We start from the raw sequence: 20,863 nt of genomic DNA, 5'->3' as shown, positions 1-20,863 counted from the left end.
GGTTTTTGGCAGGGCGGCGAGTGGAAGGCTCCGACGGGCGGGGCGGGGCGGGGCGAGGTGCGAGAGTTTGGGGCCACGTGACCGACGCCAACATGGCGGCGCACAGCGGCTTGCACCTGTTCGTCCGAAGAGGTAAGTTCCTAGAGGTGCGCGAGGGTTCTCATCGTTGCTCACTTGCTACGCAGTCGGGTTCAAAGGGATACACGTCCGCGATCAGACATCTCGGCGTACCAGATTGTGCTTTCAGTCCTGCGGACATATGCAGGCGCACGTTACCACTTGTCACAGAAACAGATCCGCGTGTGTTCGTCACTTGCTTAGATCACGTCACTGCGTGGCATCTATTTGCAGTCCCTCATTGAGATTTATGGGACATTATCTGAAGTTTTCTTCGGCCACGTCAGCTGTGTGATTGGTGCAGCAAACTTATTTATTCCGGCGGCAGAGCGATGAACCTACAGTAACGGAAATGCTCCTCGACACCTAGTTGCCGCAGAGAAAGCAACTTGTATCTATTGGCATTGTCCAACACGTCTTTGGGGCAACTTGAAAAATGTGATTATTCTCTTCCACTGTCTTAAGAAGAGGAGAAATTATGTCTGGTTAGCTTTCAATAGGTGTCATTCTATTATTCTTGTGTGGTGCTTTAGTCGCTCAGTCATGTCCGACTCTGTGAGACCCCATTGACTTAAGTGCGCCAGGCTCTTCTGTTCAAGGGATTCTCCAGGCAAGAACACTGGATTGCGTTGCCATGCCCTTCTCCAGGGGATCTTTCTGATTCAGGGATCGAACCTGGGTCTCCTGCACTGTGGGCGGATACTTTACCGAGTGAGCCCCCAGGGAAGCCCTTGTGTAAGTGGTGAAATTTTAGTAAATGTGCAAATAGTTTTACAGATGAATCTTTGTTGGATTTGAACTGGTTTCTGAATCTTTGTTGGAAAGAATTGGAAAGTTTTTTCAAAACTGGGGGAGGAAGGGAATTAAAATATTTTGAAGAACACTTTAGGTGTCAGGTATGTAGGGACAACAGTCTTGTGAGGCAAATATTACTTTCATGGCAAATAGCTACCATTTTAAAGTGCCTTTTATGTATTAATACCTGATACCGTGTTAAGCATCTTACATGTGCTAACTACTTTTTTGGGGGGAGGGGGGCGGGGTGCTGCATGTGGTATATTAGTTTCTGGACCTGCGGAGAGGAGGGGAACTCCAGTCCCTGGCATTGGGAGTCTTAACTACTGAACCACCAGGGAAGTCATGCTAATTGCCTTTTAAAACTCAATGAGTTAGGTGTTATTATGTTTGCTGATGAGAAAAGTGAGACAAAGAGGTTAAGTAATAAGACCATGATTGCAGATTGTAGGAGGCAAAACGGGCATTTGAATATGACTCTGATTTTTTTTTTAAGGGTTCATTCCTCTGCCCTGCATGGCATGGTTTCTTCACAGAAATTAGTGTGCAAAGTAGAAAATCAGAGACAGGACAAACATGATGAGTGTATGTGAAAAGTAAAGAGAAAGATGTTTTTAGAGAAGAAGGAGGTTGGTAGGAGGATATACCTGTCTTTTTTGTGTGTTAGTGAAGTGAGGAACCACGGGGAGATTTGAGGTGAGAGATGTGTAAAGGGACGGTGATGTAGGTAGTGATTTGGAGTGGTTGGATGGGAGAGTGGAAACCTATGTGAAAGTACAGCCTTGTGAAAAGAGCACCAATTTATACCTCTTAAGATCTGGGCTGCAATCCAAACTCTATTTACTAATCAAGTTACTTTTTGTTTCCTCTTTTGACAAGAACTAATGGTGTCCAGACCTTTTTTAGGAACTGCAGGTAATGGTGAAGAGGATCTTGGCAGATAGTCAAGGTAGAGGAAGAGCCAGGACACACACATGCACATGCATGTATTATATACACACATATATGTATGCATGTGTATAGAATCTTTGCGGGTTATAGAAATAAGATATTCATCGTTTTTCTCACTTATGATTTTGACAAATGATGGTTCAGACAATCTTGGAAAAAGCTCTTACAGAAAAAGCTGTAGTAATGCTTCCCACTACACCCTAAGGAAGTGGGGGATCTTCTGATTAGAAGAGGGAGGGAAAATGTGTCAGCAGGAAGAAGTCTGGTGATGGGGAAAGGCCCCTTTATGGACTGTTCATAACTAGTTTTGTATTGCAGACAGGTTGTCCTGTATCACCTACTTTCCACCCCTCAGGGTTGAAAATGAAGGATAAATTTATTGAGTCCTCTCTCCTCTTTCTCCTTTTCACCCCTTAGATTGATGTAAATTAATCCACTCTAAGTCTTTGTGCCAGAATTTATTATCTGCATCTGTGTGCACATTTCCCTCCTGGAAAATGGGAAGAAAAGACTTTTTAACTGCTTAAGACGGTCATAAGGGCCTCAAGCCCCGAGGCACGGCCATACTTGTTCTCTTCTGTCATGAGCTAAGGGATGGATTAAAACTATGAGTAGTGACATTGGAAAGGGGAAAGGACATATTAGTCTCTTGAAACAGAGAGAGAAGGTAACAAGCCCTTTAGGGATGAAACTATTCCTGGTATTAACACTGTCAATAAATCCCAGATCACAGTGCAGAATCCCTAACTGGGTCCCAGGAACTTTCTGTTTAATCTCACTCCCACCTCCCACTTATTAGAATCTTTGTTCCAGCTCCCAAAGCTTCGTAAGATTCTTACGTTGCACAGTGAGTATGGGAAGGAAAAGTGTGGGGCAGGCAAAGAAGGAGGCATATTTTCTCTTTTACAGTCATGTTTCTTTTATGAGCCAGTCTCTCCTGGCTTGCCCCTGTTTCTCTGATTTTCCTGGACTTTCACTAGGCTTTTCTTCTACTTCTAGGTTTATAAATATTAGTGTTCTCTAAGATTCTGTTCTAAGCCCTCATCCCTGTTTCCTCTCTTGGTTGTCAGCAATCATGTTTACCCACCTCAAATGACTGCCAAATCTATACAATTTTTTTTTTAAATCAGCGGAATATCCCTAGAACCGAACACCGGGCCTTAATGCCCACTCTCTGTTAGGCATCTTTTCCTGATGTCTCACAGATCCCTTAAGTTCAACAGGTTCAACATGGAAGTGAATATTTTTCCCCACGTCTTCTGCTCCTCCATATATATACTCTATCTCCATTAATGGCATCACCATCCAGGCACTACCTAAGTATAAGCATTTAAGTTCTTTTGGTCCTTGCCACCGCCTTCAGCATCTGTGTTCAGTGAGTCAGTAAATCCCATTTCTTGGATGCCTCCAGCTTTTTGCATGGTCTGGGTACAAGTCTTTACCATCCCTTGTAATTAGTTTTCACCTTAGTCTGTCTTCTTCCCTACAACTGTCTTTCTAGAATTCAGGTCTGATTATGATGCTTCCCTACTTAAAAAAACAAAAACAAACAAACAAACCCTGAGAGCTCTTCATTGCTAAAGTCTGAATCTCTTAGGATCAAAGGATAACTCCATCTCAGCCTGGCCTCAATTTATCTCTTCAGCCTCATCTCCTGCCAGTTTCCCAAAATCATATCTGCTAAGGTTTGCCATTGTGTACCTCCTTAATTGCTTTACCTGCAGTGTCCTTTATTCACCCAGCAAATCATTCATCCTTCAAGGCCACACTTAAATGTCATCTCTCCTTTGAAGCTGTCTTTGCTTCTACCCAGGCTGAACTAACCCAGTCTGCTTTAATAGCACTCAGGGCATGCCTTTATCACAACACTTATTACCCTGAATCAGAGTATATACACTTATCTGAAAAGTATTTTATACCTCCATCTCTCCTGCTAGAATGGGAGCTTCTTAGAGACAAGAATCTTATCTTCTTCATCTCTGTCTTCCCAAAATGTGGCATACAATATATGTACATAGTAAGTACTCACTTTCATAACTGAACGAAAGACCTTTCAGAATGCAACCTCCTGTAGAAATATTTGTGCGCAAAAGTTATTTAGTAGGCCTAAAGAATAATTTATCTCAAAATGTCAGTTTTTGTCATATGACTGGCATAGATAGTGACTTTGTTCCCTGCCCACCCCTTTTATGTTCCATCTCCCTCCAAGATTATTTTAAGGCAGTTTTACTTTTGTATATCTTTTTGGGCAACTGTGAGAATTTTGTTCCATGGAATTTGAGTTGTGATTCAGACTTATTAGAGATAATTAGAAAAAAGAGGCTGGGAAAGGGGAAGGGAAGACATCTGAAAGAGAAGTGCTTGAGGTGTAAGCAATGTAGTCAGAGGAGAGATGAAGAAAGCTTATGGAAGTAACCCTGGGGAGCGAACTGAAGCCAGCGAGAGGAGCGGGGACAGACTGTAAGTCCAGCAGAAAGTCTGAGAAAGGCACAGTTGGTGGGTATGTGAAATAGTTTGGCCTTTCCAGAGGGCTGTGTGGCAATGTGTATCAAGGTGTAAGGTATATATACTTTTTAGCTGACAGTTCTGCTTTTAGGAATTTATCTTGAGAGAACAATAGGATGAGTGTACCAAGATGGATGAATAAGAATGTAACTTTACAATAATAGTGATTGGGAAATATTCACCGGAATCTGAATCTGAAATGGCTTGGTAAGAGAATGACCACATAAATTATGGTTCATCCATGCAATGGGGTGCTTATGTAGTCATTAAAAGGGATGATGTAGATGTACTGTAGACTGAAGTATTCATGGGTATACATGGAGCAGAAAATCCTGGGTATAGAACAGTAAATCCTACTTACATCACGTTTGTATTTTTGCTTCCTTATATGTATACATGCCCAAAGAGATATCTAGGATGATGTTCACCCAAGTGTTCATAGCAGGTATTTCCAAATGGTGACATTGGACTGGTTTTTACTTTATGCTTGATGTGTTTGAATTTCATACATTGAAAAGATGACATTTTTATTTTCCAAAGCTTTTGTTTAAACTGTATAAAAACTGTATAAAAGAAAAAACAAACAAACAAATACAGAAGATAGCAAATGTTTGAATGGGACCAGATTCAAGGGGAAAATATCTTTTACTGTGCATATTCTCTGTAACAAAGCAAAGTGTCTATGTAAATTATAATATAGAAAAGGAACACCTTTACAATTTCCATGATCAAAGAATGGTAACTGGAAATTACTTATATATACTATAGTTTAAGATACATTTAAAGCTATTAGTATTTTATCATTCTTTTTTAAACAAATATGCAAAATAGTTACAAGTGCTTTTGTTTATTTGTGACTCTAAGGCCATAGATTTCTTTCATTGAGAATTTTCTTATGATAGTGGTTTTTCAAAAATTTAGCCTCCAGATGGCAGAGGGGTATTTTACCTCAGAAATTAGGTGCTTTAAACTTTTGTCGACGACCTGAGATCCTTGGGAAACAGTGGAAACAGTGGCTGACTTTATTTTTCTGGGCTCCAAAATCACTGCAGATGGTGATTGCAGCAATGAAATTAAAAGACATTTACTCCTTGGAAGGAAAGTTATGACCAACCTAGACAGCATATTCAAGCAGAGACATTACTTTGCCATCAAAGGTCCGTCTAGTCAAGGCTATGGTTTTTCCAGTGGTCATGTATGGATGTGAGAGTTGGACTATAAAGAAAGCTGAGCATCGAAGAATTGATGCTTTTGAACTGTGGTGTTGGAGAAGACTCTTGAGAGTTCTTTGGATTGCAAGGAGATCCAACCAGTCCATTCTGAAGGAGATCAGCCCTGAGTGTTCTTTGGAAGGAATGATGCTAAAGCTGAAACTCCAGTACTTTGGCCACCTGATACGAAGAGCTGAGTCGTTTGAAAAGACTCTGATGCTGGGAAAGATTGAGGGCAGAAGGAGAAGGGGACAACCGAGGATGAGATGGTTGGATGGCATCACCAACTCAATGGACATGGGTTTGAGTGAACTCCGGGAGTTGGTGATGGACAGGGAGGCCTGGCATGCTGCGGTTCATAGGGCCGTAAAGAGTCGGACACGACTGAGCAACTGAACTGAACTGGATGCAGCCCGTGGGTGATTTGGAAAATACTGTTAATAAGGAGCTTCCTGTGACTTAAACTCTATGTGGATAACCAGAGAATGGAGATGGATTTTTGCTATATGATGTTTTTTAACAAATAGCTTTCAACTCTGTTATGGCTTGTTACTATATAAATTAAAGCATGCTTAATTAACAATCAAATCATGGCCCCGAAGTCCCTAAAGTCAGACTTGTCCCTCAAGTCATATATGCTCTTATGTCTTCCCTCTGCCTGAGATAGCTTTCTTTCACAAAGTTCCTGTCTCCTGTTGAAACTATGAATTAAAATGCACAGTACAGGACATGTCGACTCTCAGTGATACTTACTGTGAAGTCATTAACCAGAAAAAAGATGTTGGCCTGTATTGTAGACAATAATGATGTTCATAACATATGTTATTTGGAAAATACAAGTTATAGGGTATTTTAATGCAATCTCATTTTGTGAAATCAAATACTGATATTCCTGTGTGTCAAAGTGTGTAACAGAGAGAGAGAGAGGTGGGGTGAGGGAAATGGAATTCACCTAAATAAATATTCACAGTTTTATGAAATGCTCACTTTCCCCAAGCATTGGGAGTCTTTGAAAATGCAGAGTGGATGCTATATACCTCCAGGAATTTGGCAAAGATGGGAGAAGAGTAATATATATGCAGAGTTTCATTTGAACATCATCTTTTCTGCAGTTAAAACAGTTTTTTTCTTGTAAAGATTGGTTTTCTTTTTTAGCTTTTGAATGTGCAGAATTTTAAACATACAGAAAAGTAGAAAAAGCCGTACATACCCGTCACCTAGTTACAATAGTCATCAGTTTATAGCAGCTTGTTTCATCTTTTTCCCCAACCACTTCTCTTCCCCAAGCTGGGTTGTTTTGAAGCACATTTCAGATATAAAATTTCATCTGTAGATTCTTCATTATGTAAGTCTAAAAGCCAGGAGCCTTTAGAATTTTCTTCGTATATTGTGCTTAACAGTTCTAGAATTTGCATTTGGTTCTTTGCGTATACATTTCTCTGTTGAGGTTTCCCAGCTGTTTACTCATGTCTGTCTTTTCCTTTAAGTACTTGTACATGCATATTTATAATGGCTGTTTTAAAGTCCTTATCTGTCAATCTGTCATCTGGACAAAATCAGGATCTGTTCTGTTTTATTGACTGCTTTTTTTCCTTGGCCGTGGGTCACATTTTTCTATTCTTCATGTGTTATCTAGTATATAATTATATATATGACATAATGAATAATAACCTTGTGGAGATTATGTTGCTCTTCCAGGCTTGGTTTTCTTCTTTGGTTGAGTGGATCTGTTTTGTTTTCCTCCAAGTTCTAGAGTGTGGCCCTTACTCTAGGACTTTGCAGAGTTCCACAGAGTTTTTCTATAAAGGGCCAGGTAGTAAATATCTTAGACTTTTGTGGACCCTGTGGTCTCTTATTGCAACAACTCAGGTCTGCTAATATAGTACAAAGGCAGCCTAGACAGTGTGTAAACAAATGAGCATAGCTTATGTTCCATTAAAATTTACTTACAAAAAAAGACAGTGAGTTGGGTTGGCTCACAGGTCTTAATTCACTCACATTTGCTCTGCTTCTGCGTGGTTCTTACTCCCGAGGTCTCAGCTGATCTTTCTGGTTCCAGTTGAATGCCTGTGGGCCTTAGTGAGGTCTTTCTACTCTGGTTGGGCTAAGATTTCAACTTCTTCCAGCCCTGCAACCTCGAACCTCTATTCGGCTCTCAGCCTTGCAGCAGCCTTACTGTCTGGTAGACCCTTAGTCTCTCTGTTTTCCAGAACCCTCAGTACCCTGCCTCACAAATCCCAGCTGCTTCACAACCAACCCTCTGCTCTCTAATGAAATAGCAAGGTGCTGTGCTTGGCTTGGGCTCCATCTCCCAATGAAAACTTTGGGATGGTTTCCCCAGGCAGAACACTGCAACCCAGCTGGACTCACCTTGTGCATTTGCTTACCCTCAAGGTTCTCTGTCTTACATTGATCAACAGCCAGTGCCAAAAAAATAGCTCCTTCACATTTTGTCTAGTTGTTTCAGGCAGGAAGGGATTCTAGTACCAGTTATGCCGCATGGCTTGAAGAGGATGTCAATTTGTTTTATTCAGTAAGTTTATTTTCCCTTTTTTTTTTTTTCAGGAAATTTATTTGTTGAAGCAGCTGGTTCATCTGTGTGCCCTAATGGGGCTTTCCACATTCTGTATTTTGCTGATTGTAGGAATAAATCCAGTAGGGTCATTTAAAATGTTCCTCTAGGGACTTCCCTGGTGGTCCAGTGGTTAAGACGCCACACTCGCAATGCAGAGGGCATTGGTTCAACTCCTGGTCAGGGAACTAAGATCCTGCATGCCTTGCTGTGCAGCCAAAACCAGACTGTTTCACTCAGAGTAAAAGCCACAGTCCTTATAATGTCCTGTAAGGCCCTACTCATACTGCTTAACACTTTCTAACACACTGTATGACTTACTTATTTGTCATGTTATTTTTTGCCTACCTCCTCAACTAGAACATAAGTTCAGTCAAGAGTTTTTGTTTTGAAAAAAAAAAAAAAAGAGTTTTTGTTTTGTTCTTGGTGTAGCCCAAGTACCTAGAACAATGCCTGACACATGATAAGCATTCAGGAAAGATTTATTGAATGAATCAGAGAAAAGTGGCTGATTAATAATGATACAATAAAATTATTAATAATGAATATTTGAGTCAAATAACATGTTAAAATACATAAAGCAAGAGCTGTTAAAATAAAAGGAAAAATAGATAAAAACCACAATCATAATAGGAAACTTTAGCTACTTAAATTTGACAGTTTAAGTAGACATAATAAGGTTGGATTTCAGAATGTTATTATTAGTAAATTTGATTTAATATTAAATTTGATACTTTGATTAGGATTCTTTTTACAAATATTCATGAAATAGGGCAAAGGATAGTAAGTTATGCCACTAAAAACCTTCACAAGTGCTAGAAAGAAAAATTGTACATTCTGCATTCTCTCATCATGAAGCAGTAACGCACAGACTAACGAAGAAAGAGGAGATTTGCTGCAGGTGTTGTGGAGATAGAGAAGGAGCCTAGATAGCGGGGGATATGTCATTTACAGTGTACTGGCCTTGGAATACACAGTTCTTGTCCTCCATGAGTTCACAGTCCTTGGTGGAATCAGACATGTAAATAAATTTTGCTATAGAGTAAGAAGGATACACAGATAGAGGTGAGCAAATGGTGCAATGGAGTCATCCAGCAGTGACTAAGGAACCTTCACCTTCTCAGAGGAGGCAAAGACTAGGCTGAGTCCTGCTGTGCCGGGAGGGCCTAGTCAGAGGAAGGAGCCAAGAAACAGGGAGGCCCCTGGTCCCAAGGCAGAGGTGGAGTGAGGGCCTATTTAATTATCTGGGAGCTCTGCTGCTCTAATACAGCAGGCAGGCAGGGTGAGAGCTAGCGAGCAGCCAGTTGGAGATGCTCCTTGTGATAGTAGCGTGTACAGGACTGGAGGGCCATCTGAACAGGACAGCTGAGGCATGTGTGTGAAAAGGGAGAGAGAAACCAGACTCCTGCTCCCTTAGTGTTGGAAGGATGATGGATGAACATGTAGATAGATTTTCATCTGGAAGAGGGGACAGAAAGTTGAAGAAGCTCCTTGTCCCTCAATTGCTTTAGTTTCTTTCTGTACATTTTTGCCGAGGTTAGAGATGAAATGAGGTAGGGGACTGGGAAATAGGAGGGAAAAAATGACAAGAGATAATAGAAGGATTGCCCAGCAATGTTGAGATCCAAGTGAAATTAGAGACCGTGTATCTGCAGTGGCCCCATTCATTGTCACTGTGTGATTTTCTTCAAACGGGCATCATCCTGTGTGTATAAAAGAGTGAAAGTAGATGGTTGGATTGATGGAATTTTCCAGATGGATGCACTAGAAGGAGTAGGGAATAACAGAAAAAGAGAATGGAGCATTAGCAAGAGGGGGATTGAATTAGTGAATCCTAGACTCCAGTACTCTTGCCTGGAAAATCTCATAGACGGAGGAGCCTGGTAGGCTGCAGTCCATGGGGTCTCGAAGAGTTGGACACGACTGAGCGACTTCACTTTCACTTTTCACTTTTCACTTTCATGCATTGGAGAAGGAAATGGCGACCTACTCCAGTGTTCTTGCCTGGAGAATCCCAGGGATGGGGGAGCCTGATGGGCTTCCGTCTCTGGGGTCGCACAGAGTCAGACACGACTGAAGCAACTTAGCAGCAGCAGCAGCAGCAGCAGCAGCAGCAGCAGAGTCTAGTCTAAGCTAGATATTTCCCAAGGGCAAGGACCTTGTCTGTTTTGTTTGTTTTGGGGCTCATTATTATACACTGAATAATAGAGTATAGAAGTAAAAAGGAAAGAGACTGATAACTGGGGGGGAAAGGAGTTGTCCTAAGATGAGAATTTCCTGCAAGAGCAAGGATCAGATATAGTAGGATGAGAAGTGAGGGAAAGAGAAAGTTCAGTGGCAGTGGTCTTCTGAACTGGGTCAGATAGTTTTTGATTTAATTGGAGAAGGAAGCCTAATACGTATGACAACCAAAACAGTATGATAGTTCTATTTTTCCAGTCTTTAAAAAAATTCTCTCAGTGGAAAAGATTTCAGCTCCCTGGAGTATTGTAAAGGACACCTGGAAAAGATTGCTCAAAAAGATAAAAAATCTAGGGAAGATAGAATTATGAAGTTGCCTATAAAATGGCAGAAGATAGTGGAACAAAACAGTGAATTTGTTGTTGAATGAAGTTCTTGATGAAAAAAAAAACAACGTACAAACCAATATGTTAATGCTCTGGGAATAAGAGAGAAGAAAGATAATTAAGGGCTGGAATGATCTCTTCACAGAACTGGGCCTTGAAGGGTGAGTAAGGTGGTTGGCAGAAAGGTGGAATGGTGGGAGAGGATCATTCCTACGGGGGTAAGGCAGAGCAGTGATGGAGAAAGCGTGTGAATACAGGAAAGTCAAGACCTATTCAGAGGGTTCTGGAATGGAGGGTTTGGCTGGAGCTGAGAATTTGCGTAAGAGAGTTATAGGAGAGGCAGATTAATAATGAAGTTAGGGCCAGATGATGGAGAGCCTGAAGGCCCTTGCTGCTGCTGCTGCTAAGTCGCTTCAGTCGTGTCCAACTCTGTGCGACTCCACAGATGGCAGCCCACCAGGCTCCACCATCCCTGGGATTCTTCAGGCAAGAACACTGGAGTGGGTTGCCATTGCCTTCTCCGTCTGAAGGCCAGCTTAGGGTTTATCTTACAGGCAGCAGAGACTAATGAAAGGTTTGGACAAATAAGTGAAATGGTGTCTCTGTTTTAACCTGACAGTGTTTAATCCTGTTTAACACTGTTTAATTTAAACTGACCTGTTTAATTCAGGTGGTGCCCTGAATGCACTGATGAGTGAAAACTATCACATCAGTTGGGAGATATTGGCAGAAACAAAGTGACGGGGCCTGAATTAGTGCATTGACTGCAGGCTGGAAAGGAAGAAATGGATGCCAGGGAAATGGTACAGAGAAGGAGGAATAAGGACCTGGTGGTTGGAAAGGGGACCTGAAGGAGAGGAGCTGTCAAAGCATTAAAGGAGCTGGCGCAGAGAACCTAGTGAGGGAAGGAAGCTCAGGAGCAAATTTCAGGATGACTCAGTAAGCGTCAATGAAATTGACCACTTGGAAGTCATAGTGACTTAGACCAAAATTTTAGCAGTGGAAAGATAGATGAAAAGTGATGGAAGTGGCTGCAGAGAAAGGTGGGGATTCTTGGGCTCTTTTTTAAAATAACATCTTTATCAAGGTATAATTCACAGATTTTGAAATTAAAAGACACTTGCTCCTTGGAAGGAAAGTTATGACCAACCTAGACAGCATATTCAAAAGCAGAGACATTACTTTGCCAACAAAGGTCTGTCTAGTCAAAGCTATGATTCTTCCAGTAGTCATGTATAGATGTGAGAGTTGGACTATAAGGAAAGCTGAGCACTGAAGAATTGATGCTTTTGAACTGTGGTGTTGGAGAAGACTCTTGAGAGTCCCTTGGACTGCAAGGAGATCCAACCAGTCTATCCTAAAGGAGATCAGTCCTGAATATTCATTGGAAGGACTGATGCTGAAGCTGAAACTCCAATACTCTGGCCACTTGATGCAAAGAACTGACTCATTGGGAAAGACCCTGATGCTGGGAAAGATTGAAGGCAGGAGAAGGGGATGACAGAGGATGAGATGGTTGGATGGCATCACTGACTCAATGGACATGAGTTTGAGTAAACTCTGAGAGTTGGTGATGGACAGGGAGGCTTGGCATGCTACAGTCCATGGCATGGCAAAGAGTCAGACATGACTGAGTGACTGAACTGAACTGAACTGAATTCACAGATTATACAGTTCACACCTACTTAAAGTGTACAATTCAGTGGTATTTAGTGTACTCAAAGAGTTGTGCAACCACTACCACCATCAATTTTACGTTTTCATCACCGCTGAAACAAACCTTTTGCGTGCCTGCTAAGTCGCTTCAGTTGTGTCCAACTCTTTGTGACCCTGCAGACTGTAGCCCACCAGGCTCCTCTATCTGGGATTCTCCAGGCAAGAATACCAGAGTGGGTTGCCTTGCCCTGCTCCAGGGGATCTTCCTGACCCAAGGGACCCAGGATGTCTCTGACATCTCCTGCATTGGCAGATGAGTTCTTTTCCACTAGCAACCACCTGGGCAGCCATGAAACAAACCTCTTACCCATGAACAGTTACTCCCCAGGCCCCCTGTCTTCACCAGCCCTAGGTAATGACTCATCTGCTTTCTAGCTCTATAGGTTTTCTATTCTGGACATTTCAAATAAGTGGAACCACACAATGTGTGGTCTTCTGTGACTGGCTTCTTTCACTTAGGATGATGTTTTCAAGGTTTATCCATGTTAATGTATGTATCAGTACTTCATCCCTTTTTTATTGCCAAATAATATCCCATTGAGTAGGGTATCACATTTCCTTTACTTGCTGGACATCTGGGTTACATCCGTTTTTTGACTCTTGCAAATAATGCTGCTGTGGACATCGGTGTGCAAGTTTTGTGTGGACATACATTTTGTTTTTGACATAGAAGCCCTGGCTATGTTTAGAAGCAGAGGGAAGGGCGGCAAATGGTAAGGAATAAGGACCACTGGAAATCCTGGAGAGCAGGGGGCTTCCTAGAGAGAGAGAGGACCTGAAAGAGGTGGAAAGGAATGGAAAGAAGAGAAGGGGGAAATGTCCCCTTGGAAGTGGCGAGAGTGTCTCTATTTCCACAACAGGAGTGAGGAACACATGGGGAGTGCTTTTTCTAGGAATAAAAAGACTTTGAAAATATACTTTCTGATTATAAAAGTAATACAAAGAAGGCTGTATAAACAGAGGCTAAGAACGTGGGGTGTCAAATCAGGCTCCTTAGGTTCGAATCCTGCTGCTGCTATTTACTAGTTAGCAACCATCTTGGCTACCACACAGTTCTTAATAATAAGCCCTTCATAACTACAGTTGGCTCTTGAACCACACAGATTTGAACTGCACAAGTCCACTTATACATGCATTTTGTTTTTATAGTAGGTGCCGCAGAGCTACACAGTTCGCAGATAATATTTATTCATAGATGTTCTCCTGGGAGGAGGACCAGCACCCTTAAAACCAGGTTGTTCAATGGTCAGCTGTATTCATAGTGGAAGTATTAAGCTACTATAAAAATATATAAAGAAGAGGGAATTCCCTGGCAGTTCAGTGGGGAGGACTCAGTATTTTCCCCTCAGTGGCCTGGAGTCAATCCCTGGTTGGGGAAAGATCTCACAAGCTATGTGGCATGGCCAAAACCTAAAAAGTATAAAGAAGAAAGTGAAAAGTCAATCCAGTCCACTGTTTAGTTAGAATTGGCATTTCTAAAGTGTTTTTCCCCCCTAAGGAGGGCGACTAGTAATAGAACCATGATTTCTAAAAATTCCTTCCACATCCAAGAGAAAGCTTATTAATTACTGAAATATTAATTTAGGAAAATTAACTTTTGAGGTCCTTTTGTCTCTCACATTTGGATTCTATTTATTACACTTGCTTATCCTTCTGCTCAGCCTTGTGATGATTCTGAATTTGCGGCATCACATACTCCGTCTCTGTCATCAGTAAGATTATGATTTTCCTATAAGACCAAGTAGAAGTAGGTCACGGATGAAAAGAACACCCTCGCCGCACTCCCCGCCAACTGGCTGGTGCATGCAGCTGAAAACCAGCCCCTCTAAGAATTGATGTTACAAAAGGCAGCTCCTCTCTCTCGTCTTCTGCCATTTCTCCCTGACTTTATGCTCTGTGAATAGCAGCTGTTCAGGGCATTGCCAGGCGAGCGCAGGGGTGCTGCAATCAGAAATGCGAGTGAGGGACACAGCAGGAGAAGGCTAGGGCGGAGGGAGGTGCGATCTGCTGATACAGCGAGTAAGTGGGAGACACGACAGACAGACAGCAGTACGATGGCCCATGGGGAAGCATGTGAAGGATGATCAGTTACCTTGATTTAAAAAAAAGGAAGTCTCTTTCACCGGTAGAGAAAAATCACAGCTGCCGAGGAGAGTCTTGTAAAGTCTCTTAGGTGGATTGGTACCTTGTGCTAGCTTCTTTTAGGGTCAGATTAACTTTCTAATATTGTCTTCTACTTTAATGTTATTGCTTTAATCATTAGACTACCACCAATTCCTTCAGGCAATAGGAAGTGATTGAAGATTTAATGAGATTCATATTGCTTGTCCTTAAATGTTGATGACTTCCTGCATCCATATTAATCATTGCTGACCTTGATCTTCAATTCCTTCCCAGCACAGATTCTCATCAAGCATACCTAGTGGATCCCACAGTGTTCACCAGACACCTGGTTTGTTTCCAAAAGTACGTTAACTCTGATGTTCAGTGTACATCAGATTTTTTCAGTGCCCTTGTCTGCTTTGTCTTCTAATTCTTACTATTAATATGATGATAAATCTGGAAAATTTAGGGGCAGAAAAATCAGCAACTCTGAACAGGGGATTTAGCCTAGTTTAGAAGATTGTTCTGTTCAGCAGACCTTGAACATGCCTTAATTGGTTGTCTAGGTCAGGATGTCCAACTGGCAACTCTCAGACCCCATCCAGGCCACAGAGCGTTTCTGGGTGTCTGAAGTGTGTGTGCTCCGGCTGGCGAGCAGCAGGACCCAGCCTTTGTCCCCTGTTCTGGCGGCCCCAGCCTTTAGTTCAGGCCCACCCCCTCCTGCCACGGGGGCCTGGGAAACCCTGGCTGGCCACCTGGTCTCCTCACGCCCAGCATCCGTGCGTCTGCACCCCCACCCTCGCCCCAATTATCCCCCCAGCCACCTTGGCAGATTTTCTGACCAACAGTCCTTCCCTGAACAAGGACCCAGGACAGGAGCTTGTGAGAGAGGGGAGGGCTGAGGATTCCGGCGAGAGATGCAAGTGAGCAGAGGGGTGTGGGAGAGAGGGAGAGAGGATCAGATCAACCGAGGAGAAAGTAAATATGCCAGACCTAGAGCGTGAGGTGGGTCTGTATATGCGACAATGAGCAGGAAGGAGTAGGTAAGAAGGTGAAAGCCTGAGTGTCTCCACGCCAGTCGCTGAGATGAGGAACAAAAGAGGTAAATTTGCGTGTGAAAGAGGCCACCTGTGAGAGGTTGGAAGAGAAAATGGAGAGAGCGAAACAGCTCTGCTCCGTTGAATGTGACCAGCCGCATCACTGGGAAACACAGTCTGACAAAGCATTTTTTTTCCAGCTTTGTGAATATATTTATAACAAAAATACTGTTATAAAAAAGCTAAATCTCAAATAGATGGACCCTTAGAAGCTTAGATTACATTGAGCTTCTTTTAGGATGTCCCAAATTCTGGCTGTGATGATTGTTTTAAATGTGGCTCACCCCAACCGAGAAGTTGAATAGTATCGATTTTGATGACGTGCTTACCATTTTGTAGAAACAAATAATTGGAGTACTTTTTACATACAAATGGAAGTTTTTCATCTTTTAAAATAATCTTCTGTTGATATCATTTAACTGGATGAGTAGGAAGATATCCTTTTTGTGAAGTAGGTTTTCATATTTAATGGTCAAAATCTTTATCCCTTAAAAAAACTTTTAAAAAATAGTCAGAAATTTTCATACCTATTTTTAAAAATTAAAAAAAGATTTAAAAAAATTTTTTGACTGTGCCATGTAGCACGTGGAATCTTAGTTCCCCGACCAGGAATTAAACCAGAAGCACACGGTCTTAACCACTGGTCCACCAGGGAAGTCCCTCAAATTTCATACTCAATTATTGAACTCCACTCAATTATTCAATTCCACTTTGAGAAGTCTGTATTCAGAAAATAACTAGAGATGTTGGCAAAGATTTTGTTTCAGGGATATCTAGTACGGTGTTAACCTATATTAGCAAAGTACTAGAAATTCCTTAAATGTCTAGTAAAATAGATGATTAAATTATGATACATCCATAAGATGAGAGAGACTACTATATAGTCATTAAATTACTTCTTCCATTTTATCTCCATGCTATACTCAGGTGGCATTTTAAATAGCACATCGAATCAGTTCACTCCCCCTTAAAACCTTTCCTTGGCTTTCCATTGCACTAACCATGAAAATCCTAACCTCCAAGGCTTAGTACCCAACTCTCCAGTCCTTCCACTCCTGTCTACTGGCCTTTCTTTCAGGGGCTCTCATTCCCTCAGCCCGTTCCTCCTCAGGACCTTTGCACAGGAACTGCTCCTTCCCAGTTCTTATCTGGCTAAGTCCTGCTTGTCCTTGAGGCCTTAGCTTCATCAAAGGGATTTACTGACCCTCTCTACTACCCCTGAGCATGCAGGGACAATATCCAGGACAGTTCCTCTGTACTGGCCCCCAGGGGAGTTAAGCTGTCACCACCTCCAACTGCTTCTGGACACTCACAAAGCCAATGCAGGAAGCCAACGGAGGACGCTGCTCAGAAAACCCTAGCATTTCCACATCGTGCTCACTAGCCAAAGAAAGAAAGACAGACTCAGCCGAAATGACGCCTCAGTCCATTCCCTGCTTCACATCTCCCGCGAATGTTTCCAGTTGGTAGGGTGAGATTCAGATGTAGAACCTCCATGCAGGGGAGTCTGGGAAACAGAGTTCTTAGTTCTTGAGTCTCTGCTGTACAGAAGATGAGTGAGGAGGTTGGAATGGATGCTGAGACGGTCATTTTTTCCACGATCACTTACTGTGAGCCGTGGGCTGTTACCTTGGTAATAGTTTTCACACTAACCTTGTCACGTCAGTGGATTACCAAGTCTTCTAAGGCAGGAGTATGAGTAATTCCTATACCCTGCCACAGTAAATACACAAGATTCTGTAGAGGGTAAGAACTAAATACCTATATGAGTGAAATGTAGTCATCTTGCCCAGAGTAGCATCATTATTTGGATGTAAGGGAAAACCTTTTAACCCAAAATGAGACAAGGTAGTAATTAAAAGAAAGTCTTTAAAACTCCAGGGAAAATTTCAGTTTGTTTATGTGAAAAATGGAAGTTTAATTGAGATTGTAGCTACAAATAACTTCTTTTTTCTAATGTTGAAAGGAGCATCTACACGTCTACATGATGCTAACGTCGTTGAATAATAACAGCCCCATCAGAGAGGTGCAACTGCCACTGATGTTTGAAATGAGAAAACTCAGGGTAGTCGATGGAATTGAGTCCTGTAAACTTGTGTCTGCTTATTAAGAACAGAGATAGATAACTTACTGTAATGATTAAAATAAAAAGGCAGGGAAGTTAAAAAAAAAAGTTACTGGAAAATAGATGCGTCTGGAAAATAAAGAGGACTTTCCTGCCATGAATCACTAAGGTGATCAACTTGACTTCATGGCCATTGACAAATTAATGAGAAAGTAAGGACTCTAATAAATTGCAGTCGAGATTTGAAGGATAACTTATTCTGTGGGATATAACAAATAAGATAAAACATAATTAGAAATGGTTTCTTTATCTGTGATAAGAGGCTTACTTAAGAGATATTTCCATAAGTAGTACAGAAGTTGAAACACAAGACTGAATGAGGAGTGGTAACTTCAGCTCTGGGTGTAACTTGCCATGTGACCTCAGACAGGTCCCTTAGTTGGCAGCCTGTGGCTTCAGCTGCCACTCCTTTGCTGACCCATCTATCTATTCATTCTCCAGCGCTAACTGTCCTCTAGAGTTAGATATAGGCTATCCCAGTTCTAAACTGTATTATGCATTTAGAATCACAAGTCTTTAATGTCTTCCCACAGTTTTTTACGCTCCTTATTTTAGAACACAAAGCTGTCTGTATTTTGACCCTCAGCCTGCATCTCTGTTCTTGTGATGGGCACTCTTCTCGCAAACCATGACACCTAGAGGTTTTACAAAGACTATTCTCTGTGTGAAATGCATATATCACCGCTAGTTTTCATCAGGTATTATGTTTATGCTCATTTTTTACAACCCGGTGCAAATGCACTTTGATCGAGAGTACACCATCTCTTGGTCCCAGCAGCGTGCTTTCGGTACCTCTAGTGCTATCTTGTAACTGTGGGTTGCAGGCATGTGTGTGTGCTCAGTTGCTCAGTCATGCTGGACTCTTTGTGACCGCAGTGGCTCAGTGGTAGAGAATCTGTCTGCAATGCAGGAGACTTGGGTTTGGAGCCGCATGTTCCATACCTGGGTCTGGACAGGAAGATCCCCTGGCGAAGGAAATGGCAACCCACTCCAGTGTTCTTGCCCAGAAAATCCCATGGACAGAGGAGCCTGGTGGGCTACAGTCCTTAGGATCTCAAAGAATCTGATACTGAGCAACTAAACAACCACCACCATGGGTTAATTGATTTATCTTTTTTTCCCTTCTGGGCAATAAATTGCCTGAACATTGGGATTCTGTAATCGATATGGAGCAGGGCCTGGAACTTTGTACGTTCAACAAGCTTCTTGGAGAATTCTGAGGACTCAGACCTCAGTTTTAGTTGGTTTCTAAGATCTTTCAATTCAAATGTCAAGACTTTTCCTCCTTGCATTTTAACTGGCATTGCAGAGGGGGGAAAGGCCTTTGGGTAGTTGATTAAAGACAAAGAAAAGCATTGGCAGTCTTCTTCCATGCCCACCTTTCCTTTGCTTAATCTGTTCAACTTTTTATTAATTCCAAGACTGTTTATTGAGGGCTTGCTATGAACTGCTTTTCTGGTCATTTGAAGCACATCAATGAACAAAACAAACAAAAATCCCTACACTAAAGGAGCTTACTCTGATAGGCAATAAATATATTAAATAAATTAAGGAGTATTTTAGAAGGTGATAAAAATTGAGGGGATAATGGAATAGAGAGGGATAAGTTTCTTTAATTTTGTCAAGACTTAATAATAAATTACTGGAAAGAATAGCTTATTTAATTTGAGTTGTTTAAATAAGCCATACTTTAAAAGGCAGAATTTAACCTGCACCTAGTCAGAAGAGAACCTGGGATTTGCAAAATTCAAGTCTGGTTTCCTTTTATAGAATTGACAATAACTGTCTTTCCCATTATGTTATTACATGTTAGTAGAGAAATAATTTAAGGAATTGCTCTCAAGGAGTCCTAGTAAATTATATGATATAAATTTTTTACCACTATAAAGAAAAAGGAAACAGAATTAAGCCACAAAGCAGTAAAAAGAAGTTTGTATTTTATACTGATCTGCAAAGGCTGATTTATTAATTAAAAAAACAAAAACAAAAAAACACTTCATTCCAAAGCCTCTTTCCTTCTCTCTCCACTTCCCCTTTTTAATTTTTAGTTTGGATTTTCATGTTTAGGTAAAAAGTTTGGGTCCTTTTAGAATTTATAAGGAAGCCTCATTGTATGGGTGAGAAGCATGGGCCTTTAGCTTTACCTCTTTGGGTGCCCAGGAGGAAGCTGGTTATGTGGAGAAAATCCCGTGTCCATCTTTGCTTTCAAGTAACTTCATCAAAAGATCAAATATTTCACTATAAACAGTCTTAAAAGTCAAACTGATGTTGCCTGCAGAGTCAGCTAAAAGAGTGATGAGTATTGTTTTGCACAGCAGTTGAAACTGTTTTCCGAGTCCTTCCACAATGAGGTAGAAAATGACTTTTCTCGCACTCCTTAAAAAACTACAACTCTGTGGCAGTTCTGATGACTGTCAGTTCCTGTGGGGTATTTACACAAAGATACTTTTAAATGAAGAGTCATTTTTAGAGCAATTAGAGACAGAGGCTAGACAGAGACTAGCCCAGCTCCGGGCCTGGCAGGTCGGGGTTAAGGTTTATTGACAGGACAGGGTCAGGCGTCTGCTCCGCCGCTCCTGCCCCTGGTACCTGCCCTCCGGATACACCCAAGACCCCAGCCAGCCAGCCAGCCGGCCTGGGCTCCCTGCCATAAGCACCCCCCAACCCCCACCCCCCAACCCCGTACAATGCGGGGAGGAAAGAAGAAAGGAGGAAGAATGGGCGAAGTTCTGCCGAAACAGTACAGGTCAGTCGTGAGATACAAATTTGAAAACATTCGTTTCTGTTTTTTCTGGCAGACACTGTGTCACATTAGGAAGAAAGAAATTTTAAAACATACAAAGAATCATCTGTCCCTTCAGCTTTGTAGTTTGCAGTTATTGCATCCTGTAGAAAGAAATTGCCTGGCCAAAGTAGCCTTTTAATTTCATTTTTCAGTTTTGAGTTACAGGGTTCTGGCAAGCTCTCTGACCACTACTGTTACCTGGCGGTGCCTATATTTCATTGAATTTAGAAGTACAGACTACCTGGATCCAGGCCCAAAGGAACTGTTTGCGACTGATAAACATGATACGCCCTGCCCCCATGCAGGCTCTTGCTTTTCC

General features: G+C 41.8%; 1 protein-coding gene across 4 annotated transcripts in view; it reads left to right on the top strand.

The window, feature by feature from the left end:
• Window positions 1-20,863, top strand: part of METAP1D (methionyl aminopeptidase type 1D, mitochondrial) — a 73,857-nt gene continuing 52,994 nt past the window's right edge. Inside the window, exon 1 of one of the 4 annotated variants that reach the window (XM_069577212.1) lies at window positions 1-132. In XM_069577212.1, the coding sequence (XP_069433313.1) occupies window positions 93-132 (40 nt within the window). In that variant the 5' untranslated portion in view covers window positions 1-92. Of the gene's footprint in view, window positions 133-14,830; window positions 14,901-20,216; window positions 20,506-20,863 lie in introns of those variants that run through there. The other 3 variants (XM_069577213.1, XM_069577215.1, XM_069577214.1) reach the window with 3 other exon arrangements.

This window comes from Ovis canadensis, chromosome 2 (genome assembly GCF_042477335.2).
Source record: "Ovis canadensis isolate MfBH-ARS-UI-01 breed Bighorn chromosome 2, ARS-UI_OviCan_v2, whole genome shotgun sequence".
NCBI classification, from domain to species: Eukaryota; Metazoa; Chordata; class Mammalia; order Artiodactyla; family Bovidae; genus Ovis; species Ovis canadensis.
The sequence above is the reverse complement of the archived record's forward strand: the minus strand, read 5'-3'. Positions and strand labels throughout refer to the sequence as shown.